This window comes from Podarcis melisellensis, assembly GCF_964234715.1.
Source record: "Podarcis melisellensis genome assembly, chromosome: 14".
Taxonomy (NCBI): Eukaryota; Metazoa; Chordata; class Lepidosauria; order Squamata; family Lacertidae; genus Podarcis; species Podarcis melisellensis.
In genome coordinates, this window is record NC_138546.1 from 18,874,293 (window position 1) to 18,894,482 (window position 20,190).

At 42.7% G+C, this 20,190-nt stretch overlaps 1 protein-coding gene across 17 annotated transcripts in view; it reads right to left on the reverse strand.

Annotated features, from left to right (window-relative positions):
* Positions 1 to 4,388: 4,388 nt before the first annotated feature.
* The window catches only part of GLYR1 (glyoxylate reductase 1 homolog), a 38,049-nt gene continuing 22,247 nt past the window's right edge, over positions 4,389 to 20,190 (reverse strand). For 2 of the 17 annotated variants that reach the window (XM_081888223.1, XM_081888229.1), the window contains 11 exons: positions 19,212 to 19,289; positions 15,556 to 15,612; positions 14,728 to 14,778; positions 14,550 to 14,623; positions 12,413 to 12,512; positions 10,850 to 10,960; positions 8,512 to 8,613; positions 7,659 to 7,821; positions 6,829 to 7,008; positions 6,203 to 6,327; positions 4,389 to 5,210 (listed from right to left, as the gene is read on the reverse strand). In XM_081888223.1, the coding sequence (XP_081744349.1) occupies positions 5,136 to 5,210; positions 6,203 to 6,327; positions 6,829 to 7,008; positions 7,659 to 7,821; positions 8,512 to 8,613; positions 10,850 to 10,960; positions 12,413 to 12,512; positions 14,550 to 14,623; positions 14,728 to 14,778; positions 15,556 to 15,612; positions 19,212 to 19,289 (1,116 nt within the window). In that variant the 3' untranslated portion in view covers positions 4,389 to 5,135. Of the gene's footprint in view, positions 5,211 to 6,202; positions 6,328 to 6,828; positions 7,009 to 7,658; positions 7,822 to 8,511; positions 8,614 to 10,847; positions 10,961 to 12,412; positions 12,513 to 14,549; positions 14,624 to 14,727; positions 14,779 to 15,555; positions 15,613 to 19,202; positions 19,290 to 20,190 lie in introns of all 17 variants that reach the window. The other 15 variants (XM_081888224.1, XM_081888231.1, XM_081888222.1 and 12 more) reach the window with 10 other exon arrangements.

The following is a 20,190-nucleotide window of genomic DNA, read 5'->3' on the forward strand; positions in this document are numbered from 1 at the left end:
TTCACAACCAAGGAGACAGTAAAAACCCTGCTGATGACTGAGCATGCTCAGTGGCCATGGAGTAGTAATTGACTGTGCTCGAAAACAGCCACAGAAAGGGGAGGGGCATGGAATGGAAAATCCCGAAAAAGACATAGCTGGATAGAACTCTAGAGCAAGGCACATTCCATCCCGCAACACACCAAATATAATTCAGATTAATATTGTAAACTAATGGGAGTTATCACATCCAGATTATAAACCATATAGCACTTCTTTGATTGGCATGGTGTTCCCAAAGAAATAGTTACCATAAATTCTTCAGCTTGTGCTTTCCTTCTGTTTATATCCCACCTTACATTCCCAAGGTTGGGAGACAGTGACTGGGGCCAATGTTACCCAAATTAGTTTTATGGTTGAGAAGGTACCTGCATCAAAGATCTCCATATAACCTAACCACAACAGCAAGCAACTTTCATTCCCAATGCTATTTGAAAAAGAAAGTTATGTTTAGTGACATGATTTCTCATACTGTGAAGTTATTTTTCTATAGTGTATAGCAGAAATTCGCTTCCAAAGACTTCTCTTTTGAGTTTTTCAGGGAAAGGGATACTCTCATTCTTGAAGTGTAGTATTAAACAAGTTGATGTTTAATACTAAAGATAAACAAGTTGTATGCCTAAACAGAACCCCCATATTTAAATATTTACACAAAACAAAACTTTGTGCTAAAGCTGTTCTCTATCCAGTTCAAAACTTATCCAACCTGTTTGGGTAACAATGTCTTAAAAGAGGGAGAACAGGAAATTCTTGCTTCCTACTTTGCCGCAGCACACAAAAATCATTGTGTAGCCAAACAGACATACACATCAACAATCCCAAAAGCCAAAGGCAGGCAATTCTTCTCATTAGGATCAACTAGCCAAGTCATTTTATTATGGTCAATAACCAGTATCAAGACAAAGATACCAATTACAAAATTATAAAACTCTAGACAAAATAAGATGTAAAATCACATATAAACAGGCAGTTCTAGGTGGTCATTTATATCAGAAAGGAACCCTTCTGACCTAGGGATATCCATCGTAGAACCCAGTAAAACACCAAAATTTCATGTTCTCCTGAACTCTTTTGGCTTAAGAACCCCCCAAGGTAGCAAGCAGCCTGCAGCTAGAAACAGAAGGGGAAGGGTCATAGCTCAGAGTATAGTATCAGCTTTGCATGCAGGTCTCAGGTTCAATCTCCAGGTAGGGCTGGGAGGGAATCTCACTTGAAACGCCAGACAGCCACCACTAGTCAGTGCAGACAGTATTGTGGTTAGATGGTCTGGTGATCTCACTCAATATAAGGCAGCTTCCTTTGAACAAGAGCACCTGCCATGTCTAGAGCAAAGCTGTTGTCTGTCACTGTTGAATGACACGGCTAGATTACTCTTTTAAGTCCTTCAAGCCTAGTTCTGAATATTCTAACTGGCAGAGGCTCTCCAGGGTTTCACACAGAGTGTCTCTCCCCAGTACTACTTGGAGATTTCAGGGATTGAACCTGGGACTTTCGGCATGCAAAGCAGATACTCTTAACATTATTCAGAAAACACAGCAGTTCTAGAGCTGACAGAGGGAAAAAAAAGAGTAGGACAATAGAAACAACTTTAACTGGGTTGTTTTGCAAGCAGACAGGAAGAAAAACTGCCTGTCATTGTGGGATCTGAGTGTATAAAAGTGTGAAGTGTATCTTCAGTTTCAATACAGGAAAAACATAACATTGTGCTCTATGAATCAAAAGTAAGGGGAATATTAGGCTTAACGTGTTTCTTTTGATTTAATGGCTGGTGCAGGGAGAGAAAAGAGAATATTGGTGGGGAGAGTTTAGAAACAGACAAGTAACATTGTGTTACCAAGAAAGGTTTTATTTCCTTTTGCCAGTAGCTTTGTTAATTGCACAAGAAAAAAAATCATTTCTTCTGTTTTTGCCATTTAATCATCACCACACATCCTATTCTGAATGACAAACGTTAATTAAAAACAAGGCAAAAAAATTAAAAAAAAATTCACAACCTTAATTAACTATAGATCGGTCATTGAAGGAGAGGGAATTAAAAGAAAACTGCTTTTTCTTACAAGCTTTCCACAAGTGTCACATTTTTTTTTCTCTTTAAAAAGGAAGGATCCGAAATAAAAAGCAATTGCTAAAACAGAAATCCCCATTAAAAAGTAACTTTACAGTATTGTCAACAATATTAAGACAACAATGACCAAGCCAGTTCAATCACACAGTCTTGTAATCCAAGCTTCCCCTCCTGCAACATCAACAGCTGGAATCTGAAGGGACCCACAAAAAAAGGATTTTGGAGAAATTGGCTCATGAAGGTGAGAAACTGAACAGAATGAAACAGCGAGTCTTGCGGCCCCTTAAAAAACCCCACCAAAAATATATTGTGGCATAAAACCTGTGGGCCATAGCACACTTCTGACCCGTGAAAGTTTATGCCACAATAAAAGCTTTAAGGCACCACAACTCGCTCCCATTTTGCTGCAAGAAATGAAGGCGACTATTCTTCTGAAGTGGCCTTTGAGACTGCAGAGTGCTCGGCCCACCCTTGGCTTCTATCTGAGAGTGTTCTCGGCTGTTCTTGGTTTATCAGTAACTGTAGAGTCCTGCAGGAAGAACCACACCCGCTAGCAGATCTTTATTCTCCTTGCCAAAGAAGCCACAAGATAGACCTTCAATACAAGGGGTTACTGTTTTCTGTTACTCCCACACCCAGCCTAGTTTGGATTTTTTTGCTCCAAGGCAAAATAAAGTGTACTGAAATCTGCTGTTTCTGTTTACACCTTTTAAAAGTTTTCTGAAGACTGCCTTTATCACAAGATTAAGAAATCCCCCCCACACACACCCTGGACCTCTTTGGGATAGTACCTTAAGATCCTTGCAACTACTTCTATCATTTATAAATCATGCTATGTGAAGACTGCAAAGTATGTCCTCCAAAATTAAACTGCTCTTTCTGCAAGATCCTAAGCTGTCCTAGCAGGATCCAACAGGGAATCCATAACACAACTGTTGTGTGCTCATTTCCACTGCTCATCAAGATAAAATTTCAGCACGGGGCATAGCAGCAGTCTCTGATGGCTATCTATGGCCAGAGATCACACAAACAGGAATGGAAGACCCTAGGGAGAGTAGGCTTCCTCAACCTGGTACTCTTCAGAAGATTTTGACTAATTCCCATCATGATGGCTGGAGCTGATGGGAGCTGTAGTGCAAAACACCAGGAAGGCATCAGTTTGAGGAAGGCTGCTCCAGAGGAACACTTAACTGGTTCTGTTTCCTTTCCCAGGCCGAATGCTAAAATGCCACAGAAGTAACAAGCAACTAGAGGAGTGTGGCTTTCGTTTTTGTACTGGATCTACAAATGTGAAGGTCCTGATCAAGGTAACGTCCTGGTCCATGTAGTATATTCACTACAAAATGTAAGTACGGATTACTGTGCAGACTGGGTCTGTGCATATTAGGGCTCTACAGCTGCAGGACACCCATGGAAAATGTGAAATCTGATGTGTGAACAGCAAGGGGTGTCCATCCTGCTGCTTTCCAAGTGTGAACACGGGATTCTCTTCCAAGACTAACATTGAGTTGATATACTTAAGACATAGGGGCATTTTCTCTGCTATTTGTACGGCACCCACTTTGTATATCCTTGCATTCCATTTTGAAAGTTCAGGAGCTGCCAGAGAGAACTCAGGACTGTTCATTTGACACCAGCCACATGGAAGCATGTGGTCAAGTTCTGTTGGGCTCAAAAGCTCACCCTCCCTCAATGGCAGCTCTGGTTGATTCAAATAGATTTATTTGAATTCTCTGGAACCCTACTTGACTTCCAGTGAGACCCAGCATGGTAAATGGCCTCAACAGCAGGAGCCCTATGGCTCTCTGGCAACATGAGAAGAATCTTTGCCAACACTAACAGCCACAGAAGATCGGGTGTGTGCACACTGTGCATGCTCTCAGGACATAAAACCAAAGGAAGACACCAAAGTTTCTACCTTTGCTCATTAAAACACATACCAGTTCATTTTCTGAATTATAAAAAGCAATAGGGTTTTACAGCAATATTCAAGACTGGATTAACCTTTTGGGAACTGGAGTCTTTTTGAAATCAACAATGGGGATTCTGTGCCCTCCAGATGCCGGGGGACAAAAATCCCTTTGTTCCAAGAGTGCCTTGGATTTGGAGTTCAACAATGCTTGGAAAGCCAAAGGCTGTTCTAAATTCATTTGGCATATCCAAGTGCCACAGGCATATGCTGGATCCTGTGTACACTAAAAACTAAGCTGTCTGAATGGGAAGGGCCATGGATGGAGCCTGTTTTGGTTCTCGTAACTAATTCCACTGAGATACTGAGGTGGGGAATATCCGAAACTACAATGCTAATTTTAGCCCTGTCGCCTTCTTGATTGTGACTGCTTCCCTCCTAGGGAAAAAAACAGGAGCCAGGTTCCCAGGGTCTAGACCAGGTGTGGGAAATCTCTGGCCCTCCAGATGTTGCCGAACGACAACTCCCATCATGACTGGGCCACTGATCTTGCTTGTGGAAGCTGTAGTGCATCAGCATCTAGAGGGCCTGAGATTGAGCCACCCAGGTTCACAGGCAGGTGGAGACAGCCTTCTTTCAATTGTCCCTAGTGCATAAGAGAGGACAATGAACACATTACCCAGAGCAAATAAGTGAAACAGCAGTTCAAAACAAACAAACAACCTCTTGAGGACACTGGTACAAAAGTGAACACCAGAAGAAACCAAGCAGCAGACTTCCTGGCAAGAGTCGCCTCAGGGTTTCTGAGATGACCTGCAGCCAATTCCATTCTGTGACTCTGAGCATGTGGTGTAATTTGTTGTCAAGAAGGCAATGATCCAAGCCCTTTCCCTCCTACTCTTGCTGCTGCTGGCACAGGAAGGCTTGCTGTAGAATCTGCCCTTGTGGCAGATCCCAGGAGAGTTTTTGTATTTTAAAAAAGGAAAAACAATTGAGGAGAGGTGGGGGGAAGAAAGAGAGAGAGAGACAGAGAGACAGAGATGGACTGGTCCAGAGTTAAAACCCAGTATTCATCATCATCATCATAATTAATAATCATGGTATTAACAAGAATGGGGTAGCCTAGTGGATGTAGGCCCTGTACACAGCAGACATGTCATTGTCAGATTGGTCCAATGCTTTTGCTCGTTTGTAGACCTGAAGAAAGAGAAAGGCAATAAGAGAGCAGTCCTTTCAGAAAGCAAGTATTCTCATCATTCTATTGGTTTCCCACTAGAATACAGAACTGCCTCAGCAATATCTATAAACACTTCCCTTCAAGGAACGCTATGTGAGTTGGGGAATTGGGGCCACAGCCAGCACCTATGTGTAGCTCACTATGAGGAAAAGCCTGCTGGCCATAATTAGCCCCAACAAAGCTTCCCCCCCATAGGAAAGACGATATTGTGTCATGTAAAAGAGCCAAAATATTGCATTAAAATATAAACTTTCAACAGCCATAAGCAGTATTAAATCACCAAACTCTAAACCAGGATGGGCAACCTGTGGCCTTCCAGATGTTGTTAGACTTCAGGCCTGCCAAGCATGGCCAGGGATGATGGGAGTTGAACAACAAATGTTCTACAGGTTTAATTTTAACCATGAGAACCCAATGCAAACAAAAATGTTTTACAATGCTTTAAAAAAAATGGCTGAACCCCAGAGGACTTGGCAAATCAAGGAAAGAGTGTCATAATCAAGGGGCACCATCAAGATCACCTCCCTATAAGTGCCTGCTGTCTTTTGAAAAAAGGAGTGTGTATGGAATTATCAAGAGAAACGACCAGGGTTGATGTGAAGCATGCAGATGTGAAGGCCCATTAAAAATAGGTGAAAAAAATGGTCGTTTCCCATCCACCTCTTTTTCCCAGCCATCACTTATCTAAGCAAGTGTGATGCGTCCCTCTGGCGAGCATGGTGGGTGGTCCAGCCTATTTCCAAACCTTGAAGCTAAGGAGGAGGGTGGGAGTCCTTTGCCAGTGAGCCATACCTCCAAAGTTGGAAGACTGGGGGCCGCGTGGCCAAGGCACCCAAGAAGGCTTGGCCATGCAGGACTAAAGTGGCAACTCCCCTGACCTTTACAAAAAGGGGTATCAGGAGCTCTCCTGAAGATGGAACTGGAGCAAGAGAGACCTGGGCAGCACACATACCTCATTGGCTGCAGCTGCCATGGGAGTTGGGTGGTTAACAGAATCGCCTAGTGCAATGGCTAATCTGAGATCCTTCTGGATGTATTTCAGGTAGAAATCTGGTTTAAAATTTCCTTGCAGGATGTCTGGAAAAAAAAGAAAAGAAACAAAACCCCAGGTACATTTCACATTCCACTTTCCCAGCTGCTGACTTGCTTTCTCTCTTCCCTTGCAGATTTCACCAGTGCCAGGATCAAACTGATCCTGCTTAACGACGTCAAGTAGAGTCAGATTGCTACTCTAAAAGGGATCTTCAAGGCAGATACCTTTCCTAACCCTCCTTTCATTAACACTGCTAAACTGTGACCCTCCACCAACCACGGACTTCCTATATCACCCCATATTTTTAAAAGCCTGGCTGTGAAGACAGATGAAGTAGCATGCAATGTTCAGTGGATAAAATCTTTGGCTTGGATGTGGGAGTATGAATCTGCAGCAAATCCATCCTACACTACACTAATGGAATAGTGAATCCCAGAAGCAATGCTTATATCCTTTCCCCCACTCTTTGAACCCCACTATGCAACTGTTTGGTGACACTTAAACCAGCTTTTTGGTTAAGAAGAAAAGATGGGAGAGAACTTTACTTTGGCACTTCTGGTCCAAGAAGATGCTGGCGAGCTGTCCCTGGTTGAGGATATCCAGAAGAGTCTGCTGCGACTGACCAGTCACTTGAGCCAGAGTTAGTCCTTCTGCTATTGTGGCCATGAAGCTTCCTTGGACCATGTTCACAATGAGCATCATCTTGGCAGCATTGCCCACTTCCCCTGTGAGAGAGGCACACACTGTTGGACAGCTCTATATAAGGAAAAAACCAAGAACCTGCACCATGCCCACTGACATCTAAGCCGTTCTGAAAGACACCCAGTGAAAGCAACCACATCTTGTTTCGGGTGGGTGGACTGAATCCCTAATATGAATGCGTGCATGACAGCAACCTGGAAGCGGCCAGAAAAGGGGGCATAACAGGGGGTGGGAGCATACTGGGCTTATGTGTGCTCCGCAGTTGTGCATGTGACTCCTTACACAAGCCTGCAAATCAGGGGTTGCCTGTATCACTGCTTCAGACAGACTCTGGATTCAAAAACTATTTTTTTGACCACACAGTTTTATGTTCTCTTGCCTAAGCATGCTGAGGGGAGACTCACCTTCCTATTCCACCTCTCAGAATGGAGATACTGATAGCAAGGGTGGGCAACACAGTGCCCTCCAGATCAACTCCTGATTACTGGCAATCAGCTGGCCTGGAGCTGCTGGGAATTTTAGTTGAACAACAGTGTGGAGGACCACAGATTGCCCATCCTTACTATACAAATCGAGGCACACTAAAGCCAACTGAATTCAGTGGGCTTAAACTATATTCTGCCTATGATCAGCCTACTATGATTCTTTTCAGCACTGGGATGGAAGGTATTACCTAGAAAAAAAGAGGTTTTCCCCATTGCTTGGAAACAACTACTGCAGTCTTCATATAAGCCCCTGTCACCGGCGGCTAGTATCACCAGCATGCCATCATTAGAGAGTTGTTGGTTCCCTGAAACTGGTGCCTCCAGGAAGCGACCACCCCTGGATACGATCACCTGGAAGAAATGAGAAGAAATGTCCCAATTAAATGGGGCACACACATACGGAACCAACCAAGAGGTCAAAGAGGAAAGCTACACCTTGAAAACCATCAGGAAACACAGGAAACCCCAAATACCTATTAATGACAGGAGCACCCATGAACTCCCTCTAGCCATTGGGTTAACCTGCTGTGGTGATACTGATGTTGAAAACACCCCATATATTGGCTCATGTTGAGTGTGTCAGCAGGAGACTATTGACAGCGCAGCTACTTTTGAGGGAACTGAAAGGTCACATCAATTTAGGGGCAGCCAACTTGGTGCCCTACAGTTGTTTGTGGACTCCAACAGTATCTGGAGGGCACCACACTGGCTACCATCTCTTTAGATCGAAGAAAAAGTTCAGAGATCATAAGGACAGTAGGCAGGTGCATGTGTGTGCAAAAGGGCATACAGTTTGCAAGAAGTAAATGGGCAAAGCAACTTTGACATGGAGAGAACGTGGTACAGGGAGATGAGGCAGACTTCCAAAAATCATTTGAATCAAAAATCCGAATCCCTGGTTACAGGTCTCAATTTTTAGTAAGCTTGCAAATTGCCTGGCTCTTTTAAGGCAGAATTTGCATGTAGCGGAAAAAGAGTGAATGAACACCATCCTGAAGGAGAGCTAACCCTATTACCAGGCACTCAGTTTGCAATGCTTACCTGAGCCAGTTCTGTAACAGTGTCTGCATCCACGGTGGACATGTCCACGTAGCACTTTCCTGGACGTATACCCTGGAGCACTCCACTAGGACCAAGCACCAGCTGTGGGAATAGAAGAGCGCCAAAGCAATAGGATGTCTGCAAAGGAAACCCACCTATGCCAATGCTAAAGGGCCTCCTGCTAACCATCTCTGCACAAGGGCTTGCTGAAAGTGCCCCCATGACTTGAGTGGCCTCAACATTATTTACCTTGTAGGATGCTGCTATTCACTTTAGACAGAGGATAGTTTTAAGGAAGCTCTAACAAAGGATCAGGAAGATGATGGCATTACTGCCTTGGGCTACATTTTCTCTCTATCTTGGATAAGGGATGTCTGGTTGTAGCTTCATTAGGATGTGTTACTATTTGCAGTTCCAGGCAGAGGGGAGGAACTGGACCACACAGAAATAAGACTAGTTTCTCACAGGGTCAGCCGAGCATGCGCACACATCTGCAGTGCTATACTGCAGCACCTGTATAAAACGGAAACTCAAAAGGAATCCAAAATTCATGCAGCCCAACTTCTTACTCAAGGATGAAACCTCCCATTCTATTAACTTCACAGCCTTGCAGTTACATATATATAAAACAGCAGGGGTAAGATTTGATTGATGTGTTGACATTGTAGGGCTCTGAATTGGGTGCTGGTTATGACAACTGGCCATTTTAAATGATATGGGGAGGGGAAATCCTTTTTAAAAAAGGTAGCAGATGAAGTGTTGCCTAACTCCTGGGGCTAGATGGACTTGGTCTGACCTGGCACAATGGTAGCTTCTTAGGTCCTATTAGGAGGAGCAGATCACACATTTTGTGTTACTCTACTTCATGTACACTCAGCCACACAATTATTTTTGTGTATTTTACATTGGTTGAGTTGTAGGGATAACATGAGCTTAGGTAGGACCCTGGAGCAAAATCACTTAATAAATAAAAATATATACTTAACTGTGCCAGAGGATTCTCTGCTGCTTTTCTGAGATTTTGCTAAGCACAGATAACAGTTTTTCAAGGCTACTCTTACAACCACATAAGAGCTACAAAACTTGCAGCACAAGCACAGTCCTCTTTATTCCGCCCTCTATTAGTAGTCTCGGGTTTTAGGAGTGTGCTACTGGGAAAGCACACACTAATCAAACTCCAGGACCTCAGCCTTTGAGACCGAGGTTCAAGCTCCACCTCTTGATGGTCTCATCCAAGTCACTCTCAGCTTCTGTTCCTCAGCTGTAAAATGGGAACAATAGCAACCTCTCACAGGGTTGCTGCGGTTATGGAAAAGTCACAATAAAGTTATCTAAAACATTTTAAACTGTGAAGTGATACAATTTGCTTCTGTGGCTGACTGTGGTTATCCTATCCCACAGCACACACAGTCCTTTATTTGTTTTATATATTGCCTTTAGACTACAGCCTTCAAAGAGGATCATGAAAATTATAAACATACACTACACCAGCAACCACACAAAATGAAGAAAACAAAAAGCAAAAGTAACCAGCTCTGCCCAAACCTACTGTGAACTATTCCAGTCATTTGACAGAAAAGCCTTTAGAAGGAGATTAAGCATTTGGACAGAAAATATCAGCATACAGCTGAAAAGACAGGCTGACCTTGCTCTACATACTAGAGCCATGTTTTGATACTCTGATCAGTTTCCACCCATCATTTAAAACAGGGAGGCACACTTCACTCTTAATTCTCACAATTTCTGTTCTCAGAACAGAAGCCAGGCTTCCTCTTTGAAACTACCACTACCTCCTATTTCCCCCTTCCCAGTCAAGGCAAGACAACAGTGATGCTTCTGGGCTTTTCCTGCATCCATTAGCAATTGCATAAGGGAATCCTAGCACACACTTATTCCAATTGAATATTCTGATACAATTCAAATAGTCTAATTCTAGCATGTCCTTATATGTATGCTAAGTAAAAAGTGAGGAAGGTTAATCAATGTTGCACGGGCCCTCACTGCTATAAGGAACACAGAATGGAGGACGCCTCCAGTTTACTAATTTTTTCAAGGCACACTTCAGCCTCTCTTGCAGTACACTCAGCATGCCCTGATGCAGTTTGGGAATTACTGTACCAGACAAACTTTGGGGCATCCATTACAATGAGGAATATGATTTCTGCACTTTCTTGGCTTAGAATTAAAGAGCTGCAGAGATTCATGACTGCAATCAATGGAGGGATTCATTCATCAGGAGTCAGTATGTTTTGGAAGAGTTTTTGGTCATAGAAAGTCAGCGCTGTGTACAGCACTGAGAGAAAGGTGAGAACGTGCAAGAAAAAGAGACAATCCTTACATCCTTGGCTGCCTTTGGATCAGATACGCAGGCAAAAGTGATGTCACAGGTGGAGACCACTTCAGCGGGGGTTCTTCCCAACCTTGCCCCCTCCTGGATGAACAAATCACACTGCAAAAGTCACAGACCCAAATGTAAGAAATGGAAACCACTGAATAATAAAGGTCAAAGCTGGCTTCGCTCTACCAGGGACCCTGATGTGCCCATGGTGAACTGAAGATTGCATCCTGGACCACATTCACATGAACAAAATGAAACAGGGCTAGGCTATTTAGAAGAACCTTGTTTTCTGGGGTGTGGAGATCATGTTCAGTGATGTCAGGTTCTCTTCTTTGCTTTCTAGAGTGGTTAGCTATCCTCTTACTTTAGGCAGTGCATTTCAAGGAGCATTCCAAAGACCCCAGGGGTTCCATAGCAACTTATCAGGCACACAGCTCAAGAGGCCAATGATAGCAGGCTACCTTCTAATAGCCAAACAGGTAGCAACAGCTAGAGCCCAGTTCCAAAACACAGCCCATGCGGGCTGGTGGGGAATAGAAAACCTCACCTGTCCTGAATGACAGAAGACAACCTGCTACTTTCTACTGGTGGCAGTAGGTGGGGATGGGTCCTGGCATTAGCTTTTATCATCTCTGTGTGGGCACTGAACATTTGGGCCATTCCCCTGCTGTCACAGGCTGCTAGATGGTAGCTCCAAAACCAAGTCTCTTGATTGCTTTTACCCCAGAATAAGGGGGGGACACCATTGTGAGTTTGATCACTGTTTTTAAGAATTAGACATGCACACTGTCTCTCACTCCACTGTGCTCAAGCAATCTATAGACTAGCAATTCCAGCTGGCTGTAGCAGAGGGGCTTCAGGGTCCACTCCATTGACTCTGCTGAGACAGGCTGCCACTGGCCTCCTCTCATTCAAATCTTCCCATTCAAAAGCTACTTATGTGTTCACTACGAACTGATGCCTGAGTCGGCTTCTCTTCCTCTTCCCTCTTGTGTTGTATCTGTTAGGTTGCAAGCCTGAAAGGACTGGCTTGTATGTTACTGATCTCATATACAAGCTATTCCAGGAGCCTTTTTGGCTGAAGGGCAGGGTAAACCAATGTTTCAAATAAATAAATCCATCTCCAAAAACTTGATACAAGAATGATGTGGGCACAGCTGTTCCAGAGATCAGAAGGCAGAGCTTCTGCTACTAGCCACAAAAATAGCACAAAATGAGAGGAGAGAACATGAAGCAGAGGGAAGGAAAATGTTACCATGGCTACTATGTTCTGGTGTGATAATTTAAGCTGACTTTGTCACAGCAGTACTGGAGCTCAGAAATGCATGTCTCAGACGTGACTGACAGAAAGGCATACTTTTTGTCTAATTGGCTTCTTCTCATTACTATACTTTCAAGCTCAGTGAAACCCCACTGTTCACATTTGGGATGATGGTTTAAGGTCAGCCAAGCTGAAAGTTGCCACAGCTTCATAATGAAGTTTCTCTGCAGATGCATAAGCTTAGACTAGGTGACTAAGATCATGTATGATATCGTCTCATACTTCCCAAAGAATGAACTCACCTTTTCAGCAGTCCGATTCCAGACCGTGACAGTGTGACCCATTTTTAGTAAGTTGGACACGATGCCACTCCCCATCAGGCCAAGGCCAAGGAACCCTATCCTGGGGAGGAGAGAAGGAAGTTTGTAGTGTTGGAAATTTGCATAAGGGCTTAATGTGAGGTTGGAGATATAGACGCAGAGGCTCTTTGAGGCTTTGTGGGGTTCAAGCTTCATGGAAACAGATATACAGAGGCAGGCAGCAAAGTGCGTAATTCATAGTAACAGATGATTTATTGAGTGAGCACCAATGTTCTCAGGAGCAGGAACACCAAAAGGATCACATTTATATCCCTAGCAAAGAGCCAATGGCTGACAGACATCGAAAATCTGCTCTATACAGCATGCCTAATCAAGCAGTCTGGACTTAAGAGACATTACTTTCTGCTCAGGAAGATAAGAGAACCTCATCCTAGAAGGGCAAAGAACTGGGTGCACAAAGTCATACTCATTGATAGCACAAAACAGACTAGGACGGTGCAGTGAAAAATGTCTTGGGTCTGCATGTGCAAGGTCTAAATTTGAGTACAGTTCAGCAATGACTGGGCAACTCCTTCTCTTAGCTAGTTTGCCTCAGAAGCCTCAACACAGCATTTTGTATCCTGGTGCACAACTCACAGATCAAAAGTCACTTATGTTTTTGTAAATCTTTCTGCCATGCCACTTAAAGAGCATTAAGTGTTTGTTTAAGCTACAGTTCACATGTTAGCAGCCACTCTGGTTTCATGCTTAGGAAAAGCCACTGCTAACATGCAACATTCCTTATCCAAATTAGTAAAAAGGGGAGGGGGTATTGGAAGAATTTTGGTTGAGAGGGCCCTGCATGCACTTTAAGTAAACTATAAAGAGGCAGTGGCAAGAACAAGGGATACCAGAATGGAACAAAGACAAATTACCCTTGGAAACTTACAAAGAGTACAAGTGATTGTTTCCTTCCTCAATTAACAAAGGCGTTTCAAAACTGATCTTAATAAAGCTAACACATTTTAGCTTCCTGTATGTCTGCTGTTCAGTTCACAGCTCGCAGCACTTGCAATGCTTAACTAAACCACCATGAGAGGCTTGCGGCAAGCCACTGCTAAGACATTTTTACACTAACAGAGCCCAACCCAGAGGGACGCATTGTCTGCTTCCGAATTGCTAAGGGGAAAGGGTTTACCTGAATACTTTCATTGTTATATATTAAGTTTCCCTTCAGCAAGCCTGAAAAACGGACATTCCAAGACAGCTCCAGCGACAAACAGGCCACAGCCTGTTCTGCATCGGAGCAGGAGGGAAATTGCTTCCGAGAGCGAGGCAGGAAGTGCAACTGTAGCTCCTGTCACTCTAGAGAGGGGGAAGCACAGGAAGTGCCAGAGGACACAAGTGTCACAGAGTGCAGTTCTTGGAAGGTACAATGCTTCCGCCTCTACCCATGTGTCTGGTGGTTTGGGGTTGGTGGTTAAACAGATTAGGCCACCTGACCTGCCTTGCAGGACAATGCTTTCACCCGCATATAGACTGGGCAACTCCCAGCACATTCATGCAACGACCCTAGAGTTGTGATAAAAGCAACTTTCATTTTTCAAAATGCATTCATCGGATCAGCAGGCAGGCTCATTACGATATCCAGGAAGTCTTACTAATTTTGTTTCTCATAGTTTGATCATGCCTTTTTTAAAAAAAATCCTGGAAGGCCTTTGCAGCTATTTAAATTTCTAATGTTTAGACTAGCCAGTTACTTTAGTGGTTCTCTGTATTGTTTTTAATGGTGTTTTATGTTTTGTTGTACATCACCCTTATATTTTATAATATGGTAACACAGAAATACTTTTATAAAAACACAAACTCACTCAGCCATTCCTCTTTTAACAAGCATCCTAAAATATTTATCCCAACTGGTATCTGCTTTGAATCTGAATTAGTTTTCCATATGTGATCTTATTTTCAACTGCTGTAACACATATAACTATGGTTTTTAAAAATGTTTTATATATGCAATTGTTATAACTGTTTACATATATGTATCATATGTGTTATATTGCAAATTGCTCCTTAAACCAACAGGCAGGCACGGCAGCCTTCAGAATCAGAGAGAAATGAAAGAAAAGGAGGTTCTTACTTCTTGTCTGTGGGAGTGATGCTGCCATTGATAGCTGTGCTGTCAGCTGCCTGGATAGACGTGGACCCTGTTTCCTAAGGGGTAGAAAAAACACAGCCATAAAAGATAATTTTACTTTACAGAAACAGGCAGTCTCAAAACTTTAATGCAGGCAAGTAAAAAAGGAAGTCTGCTATACCTCTTCACACACCTTCAGCTTCTTTGTGATGGCTTGGTAGCAAACAGCCGGCTGCATAGAGAGGAAAAGGAAAATAGCAAATTTTGGGGGAAACTCATTTTGCTGTCTTGCAGGGCAAGTAGACCTATATACTCAGCATGAATAGACAATTAATTATGATCAAGCCAGAGACACCCCACCCTACTTTCTGTATGAGTTATGCTCAACACCTTCCCTCCAGGGCAATTCCAGATAACACTGTGAACTCATAGGTGAAGAACCAAGCTTAGAGAGATCTGGCAAAAAAAAAAAACAAAAAACAAAAACAAAAAAAACACCCCAAGTAAATAATTATTGCAGGAGAACAGCTGCAGGTCAGTGGGTAGAGCACTTGCGTTGCATACAGAAGGACCCAGTTTCAATCACCAGCATGGGAGAGCAGCTGCCAGTCAGTGGAGAGTCTAGGCTTAGGGTGATACTGAGCTAGATGGATCAATGACCTGGCTCAGTATAAGGCAACATCCTATTTCCTACTCCCCAACCATGCTCCCTTAGGATGGAGGAATCTTTATGAAATGCATGTGGGGTGAAATAAATGACTGTTATCTCCCTATAGCTGCCTTATGTGCAACTTCTGGTGACCTGCCCCAGGAACTTTTAAAATCATACCTGTCCCATATGTACAAGTAAAAAACTGCTGTTCCTCAAGGAAATCTGAGGATGTCACGGCTCAGCTTTAAAGGCATTTTCACTTATGAATGCCAAGGCAAAACTAATGAAACCTAATGAAAGACTTCGACTCCTGAAGTGCCACAAGCAATGAACTCATCAGCCAAACCTATTGCTCACCTTCTCTGTCTGGCTAAGCAGGAAGTGATGGAAATGAGGGTCGCCATCTTTCACAGGCTGCAATTGCAAAGAGGCAAACTTAGAAACCAAGGCAACCAAACTTCAAGTCTGAAAAGCCTCCACACACATTTTAATGGGTCGTCACTTTCTCAATTCTGAGGAGACTCCTTGATGTCTGCCACAGACTAGCAAGAGTCTTGTTTTTATCTCTGTACCTAATACAGGATGTGTGTCAAGAAGTTATCATTATGCTTGGTAATAGAGGTGGGAATTAAGAGAGTCCAGGAGAGGCAGGCTGGGGAGTTCAGCTCAGAAAGAATTGGCAGGAGAAGGAAAGTAATTTCCAGGACATAATACACACAATAGCCTCTTCAGTGAAAGCCACCCATGGCAACATTATGGGAGGCTGCTTGAAAATGTCTCATTGGGATATATTTAAGCTTGTGATATATCCCATAAAAGCACTTTCCTTTTAAAACAGGACTCATCTGAATGTATTGGTTTCTAAGTTGCAATCCTAAGCACACTATTAAGCAGCAAGCAATTTACTTTTGAGTAAACATGCTTAAAATTCTGCTACAGGTCTGTGCTCTCAAATCTTTTTTTTTTAAATAAGTCACTTAGGAAGCCTTTTTTTTTTGCCTGAAGAGCGGTTTATTACTCCTTTAAATAAATCAGTTAAATACTACCCATTCTAAGAGCATGTTCATTTCATGTTAGATGGAAATCATCAATTTAAGTGAAATGTTTCTGATAAATATTAAACAGTGAGGGACACGTTTGCCAACTCCAAAAACCAAACCTAAGGTGATATCTCAGAAACTACTTTGACTACTTTTTTTATCTTCTGCCTCTTGGCACCAGCCACTATCAACTCTTCAACTAATAATTGGTGTTGACTGGTTATCTAATCATCCTTACCCCTCCTTATATTTTCTACCAATGGTCACACAACAAAGAGAAAGACAAGATTCAATTGGTATTGCATTAACAGTGTAATAGGTTTTGATGTTCGTCATCACTGCCTCTTTCCATATGAACCAGCCCAGATATAGAGATCATCCTCTGAGGCCCTTCTTTGTGTGCTTCCTCCACGAAAGGACCACAGGGTGGAAACACAAAAAATGGGCCTTTCCTATGGTGGCTCCCATTTTGTGGAATGCCTTCATTACCTATCTGCTGACGCCAGGCAAAAATGTTTCTCTATAACCACGTCTTTGGCTGCTTAACATTCTATGGCTGTTTAAATGTGTTTGCAGGCGGGAGATTACTGGTTTGTTTTTGTTTTATTATATATTTTGGGTTCACATTTTGTGTTTTTATGTTGTGAACCACCCTGTGATCTTCGGATGAAGGCCGGTATACAAATCTGACTAATAATAAATAAACAAGCAAACAAATAATTGTGATAAATATACAAAATTTGGTTTGGAAGGAAATTTGTATTAAAAAACCCTGCAAGCCAAATGCAAAGATGTATTTAATTTTTTGTGCAGTTTGGGCCTCAGAACTGAGCAATGAAGGGTAGGAGGGATGGGGAAATTGCAGGGAGAATCACGTAACAAGACGTCTATCAGCCAACAATTCCATGAGTTCTATCCCCTCTCTGCTATTGGACCTAGTACAGGAGTAGCCATGTGGTGCCCGCCCCTCAAGGCATTGCTAGACTATAACACCCTTCATCCCTCACCAGTGGTTATGCTGGCTGTTGCTGGGAGTTCAGCAACAGTGGAGGGCACCACATTGACTAACCCTGCCCTACCAACTTTGCCAACTGCTGTATTCTTTATAGGAAGTCCTGCTGGCTGCCTCCTCACTGCTGCCAGAGGGCTGTAAAGTGGTAGCCCTGGAGCCCCAGACAATCACCTGTGCTGCTAAGCTTCTACCCTTACCTCCTAGCTTATGAGTATTGCATTTCAAAGATCAAAGAGGCAGCAATGAACATACTGAGCTATGCAAAAAGCAAATTCTGAACATGATGTGTGTTTGCCTTTGGATTCTTTCCTCCTTTCTTTCTAGGACAGACCTGCATGACTTCTGTGCTGCAGGAATTTTGCCTGGTAGTGTGAGGGGTCATTCTTTACTATAACTACATAACATTGGAGTCTAAGGGGTGGGAGAGAATAGGAAATTTGAAGTTGAGCATGCTAGTGTTTCTAGGGAGGAGAAGAGTGAAGTCTTGCTCTGCATTGCTTCACTTTGTGGGCCTCATTCCCATTTCCCAAACCCCCAAAAGATGGAAGCTACTTATGATTACCACCTGGTGATGAAAGACAGGAACATATCTGTTCATGTTCACAAGTTATATTTTTGCATTTCTGCCACTATGTTCATAACGTAACAGCTTTTTTTGTGTATTTCCGAAGTGAGTTTCTCAAAGAACACTTTACAAGTAAGTAAACAGGGAATGAGCCTTACTGAAATTGATGGGCCTTACTTTTGAGTAAACATATATAAGAACATGCTTATAGCTTGCTTCTCAGGCCTGGCATGCCTCGTGCAATAGTAATCTGAGACCTTTAAATACAAGTAAATGCACTGTTCATGGTATGTGATTTAAACCATTTTAAAGAGCTATCCTAAGAAATGACTTATATAAAAATATTTTTATTATTTATATACATTTAATTTTAAAATGTTTTAAGAAGCTAAGGCATAGCTATTAGACTAATTAAACTAGGCTATTAGATGAAGACTACTATTGTCATCTTAAGACTGAAAGACTGCAGAATGGGTTGTCAGCAATGAGGAATGACCAGATCCCAAGCTCCTCACACACACACACCCAGACCATTTTGATAGGTAAACAGGGCTACACAACTGTCAATCACCTGACATCACCATGGCACCAGGTGACCCAACTTAGAGCACCAATGCATGGAAAAGTAACGCCTCTTCTACAGTGGGCTGGTTTGTATGCAACCGTAAACTATGGTTTGGTACTATGTACATGTGCTGGAATGAGCAAGAGCAAATCATCTTCTCCCATGCAACCAGGAGGCCTTCTATAGATTTGAAATCTAACTTGTCATCACAATATAACTGTGGTTTAAAACAAGCTTTGGTTAAATTGAGCAAGCCAGCTTCATAATCCATGGTTAGTAGTTGGTTTACTCAGAAGCTGACCAAAACATCTTTAAACCACAACGCCTGGTTTGCACATAATAAGCCAGGTTTCAATGGAAGCAAATGCTGCAGAAATCCTTCTCTTGGCTGATGGTGAGTCCAAGGCTTTATTCAGGTTTGTTTCAGTTCATGCTAAACCATGGTTTAGTGTTATGTTAGAGCGAGCCCAATGGCTCCTCCTCTTGTTTCCCTTCGCCCATATGAAACAGGCAGTAACCAGGGCAACGCAGAGATGGGTACAGGAATAGGGACAGTAAGAGAGAGGAGATGAAGTAATACAAGAGGCGAGTATTTGAAACTGGAAAAGGGGCATGATGCAAGTCATGCACAGAGAGGACTGGAAATGGAAGAGCAAGGAAGGAAAGGGTCTCTTGCACAAAATACGGGGAACCAAGCCTTCCATTAAGAAACTCTGATGTATGCAAAGTAGAGGATTACTGTGATCCACCCCTCTGTGCTTCGTACAACAGCAGAAATGCTAGAATTTTTTCCACTGAGGAAAAGACAAAGAATTAAATCACCTCGCTTACACTCGGTGGCCATTTAAAGCCAGCCATGGTGCCAGTCATCATTCTCTTCACTGTGCTCGATTCAGGGATTGTCAGATCCTGTGAAGCAAGGAGGAGATTGAATAAGAACAAAGTTTACAGACAGAATCCCAAAACTCTGTGCGCAGGATATTTGAATAGAAGCTAAATGAATATGTAACAAATATAATGGAGCATATTTTCCTCTTCCACATCCCCCAATCACTCTTTGGAAAATGTTGCTCTTACAAAGGAATACAACTTCCAAAATCAAGTAGTGGAACGTGCTTGCAAAATGGCATATGAAAAACTCTCAGTGGAAGAAAGGGGTTTGCGCTAGGAGCAAATGGCTGCGCTGGTTAGGAGAGTGTCATCTCTCATGTGCAAAAAGGAAAGGAATGAATGGTGAGGAAGGGTCCATCTGTATTCTATACACAGAGGACAGAGAAGTGTTGACTCTACAATAAAAAATGTTCTCTTTCCCAAGGTCTGAGCTTATAGTATTTGGTGAAAGTTGGGCAAGTAATAATTTATTGGGGCCAGCTTTTAATGGGTAGTGTTAAATGAGACCCGAGATAATTCGAATTCTGGTAATGTACAGTATTTTTTTAAAATGGGTTAATTTATTGATTTGATTTAATTTCTGTTATATCTAGGAACTTGGGTTGGGTGGAATGGACAATAAATCCAATAAAAGCAAATTAACCAAAATAAGCAAGGACCTTTAGCAGCTTCAAGGTGACTCAAAGCAATCAAGCAATAATCCATGCAGCAAGATCCTATTGTAAACTTGGAAGCAAGTCCCCACCCCACCCCCAGGTTCACTAAGACTTACACCCTATTAGGTGTGTTTAACATCGTGAACGTAACATAATCAATGCACATGACAATGATTCAATACATGCTATCCAGTAAATTTCACAAGCCAGGATGACATTTATTTCCAAGAAGGACTCCCTCATCTTATCTTATTTCCCTCTGC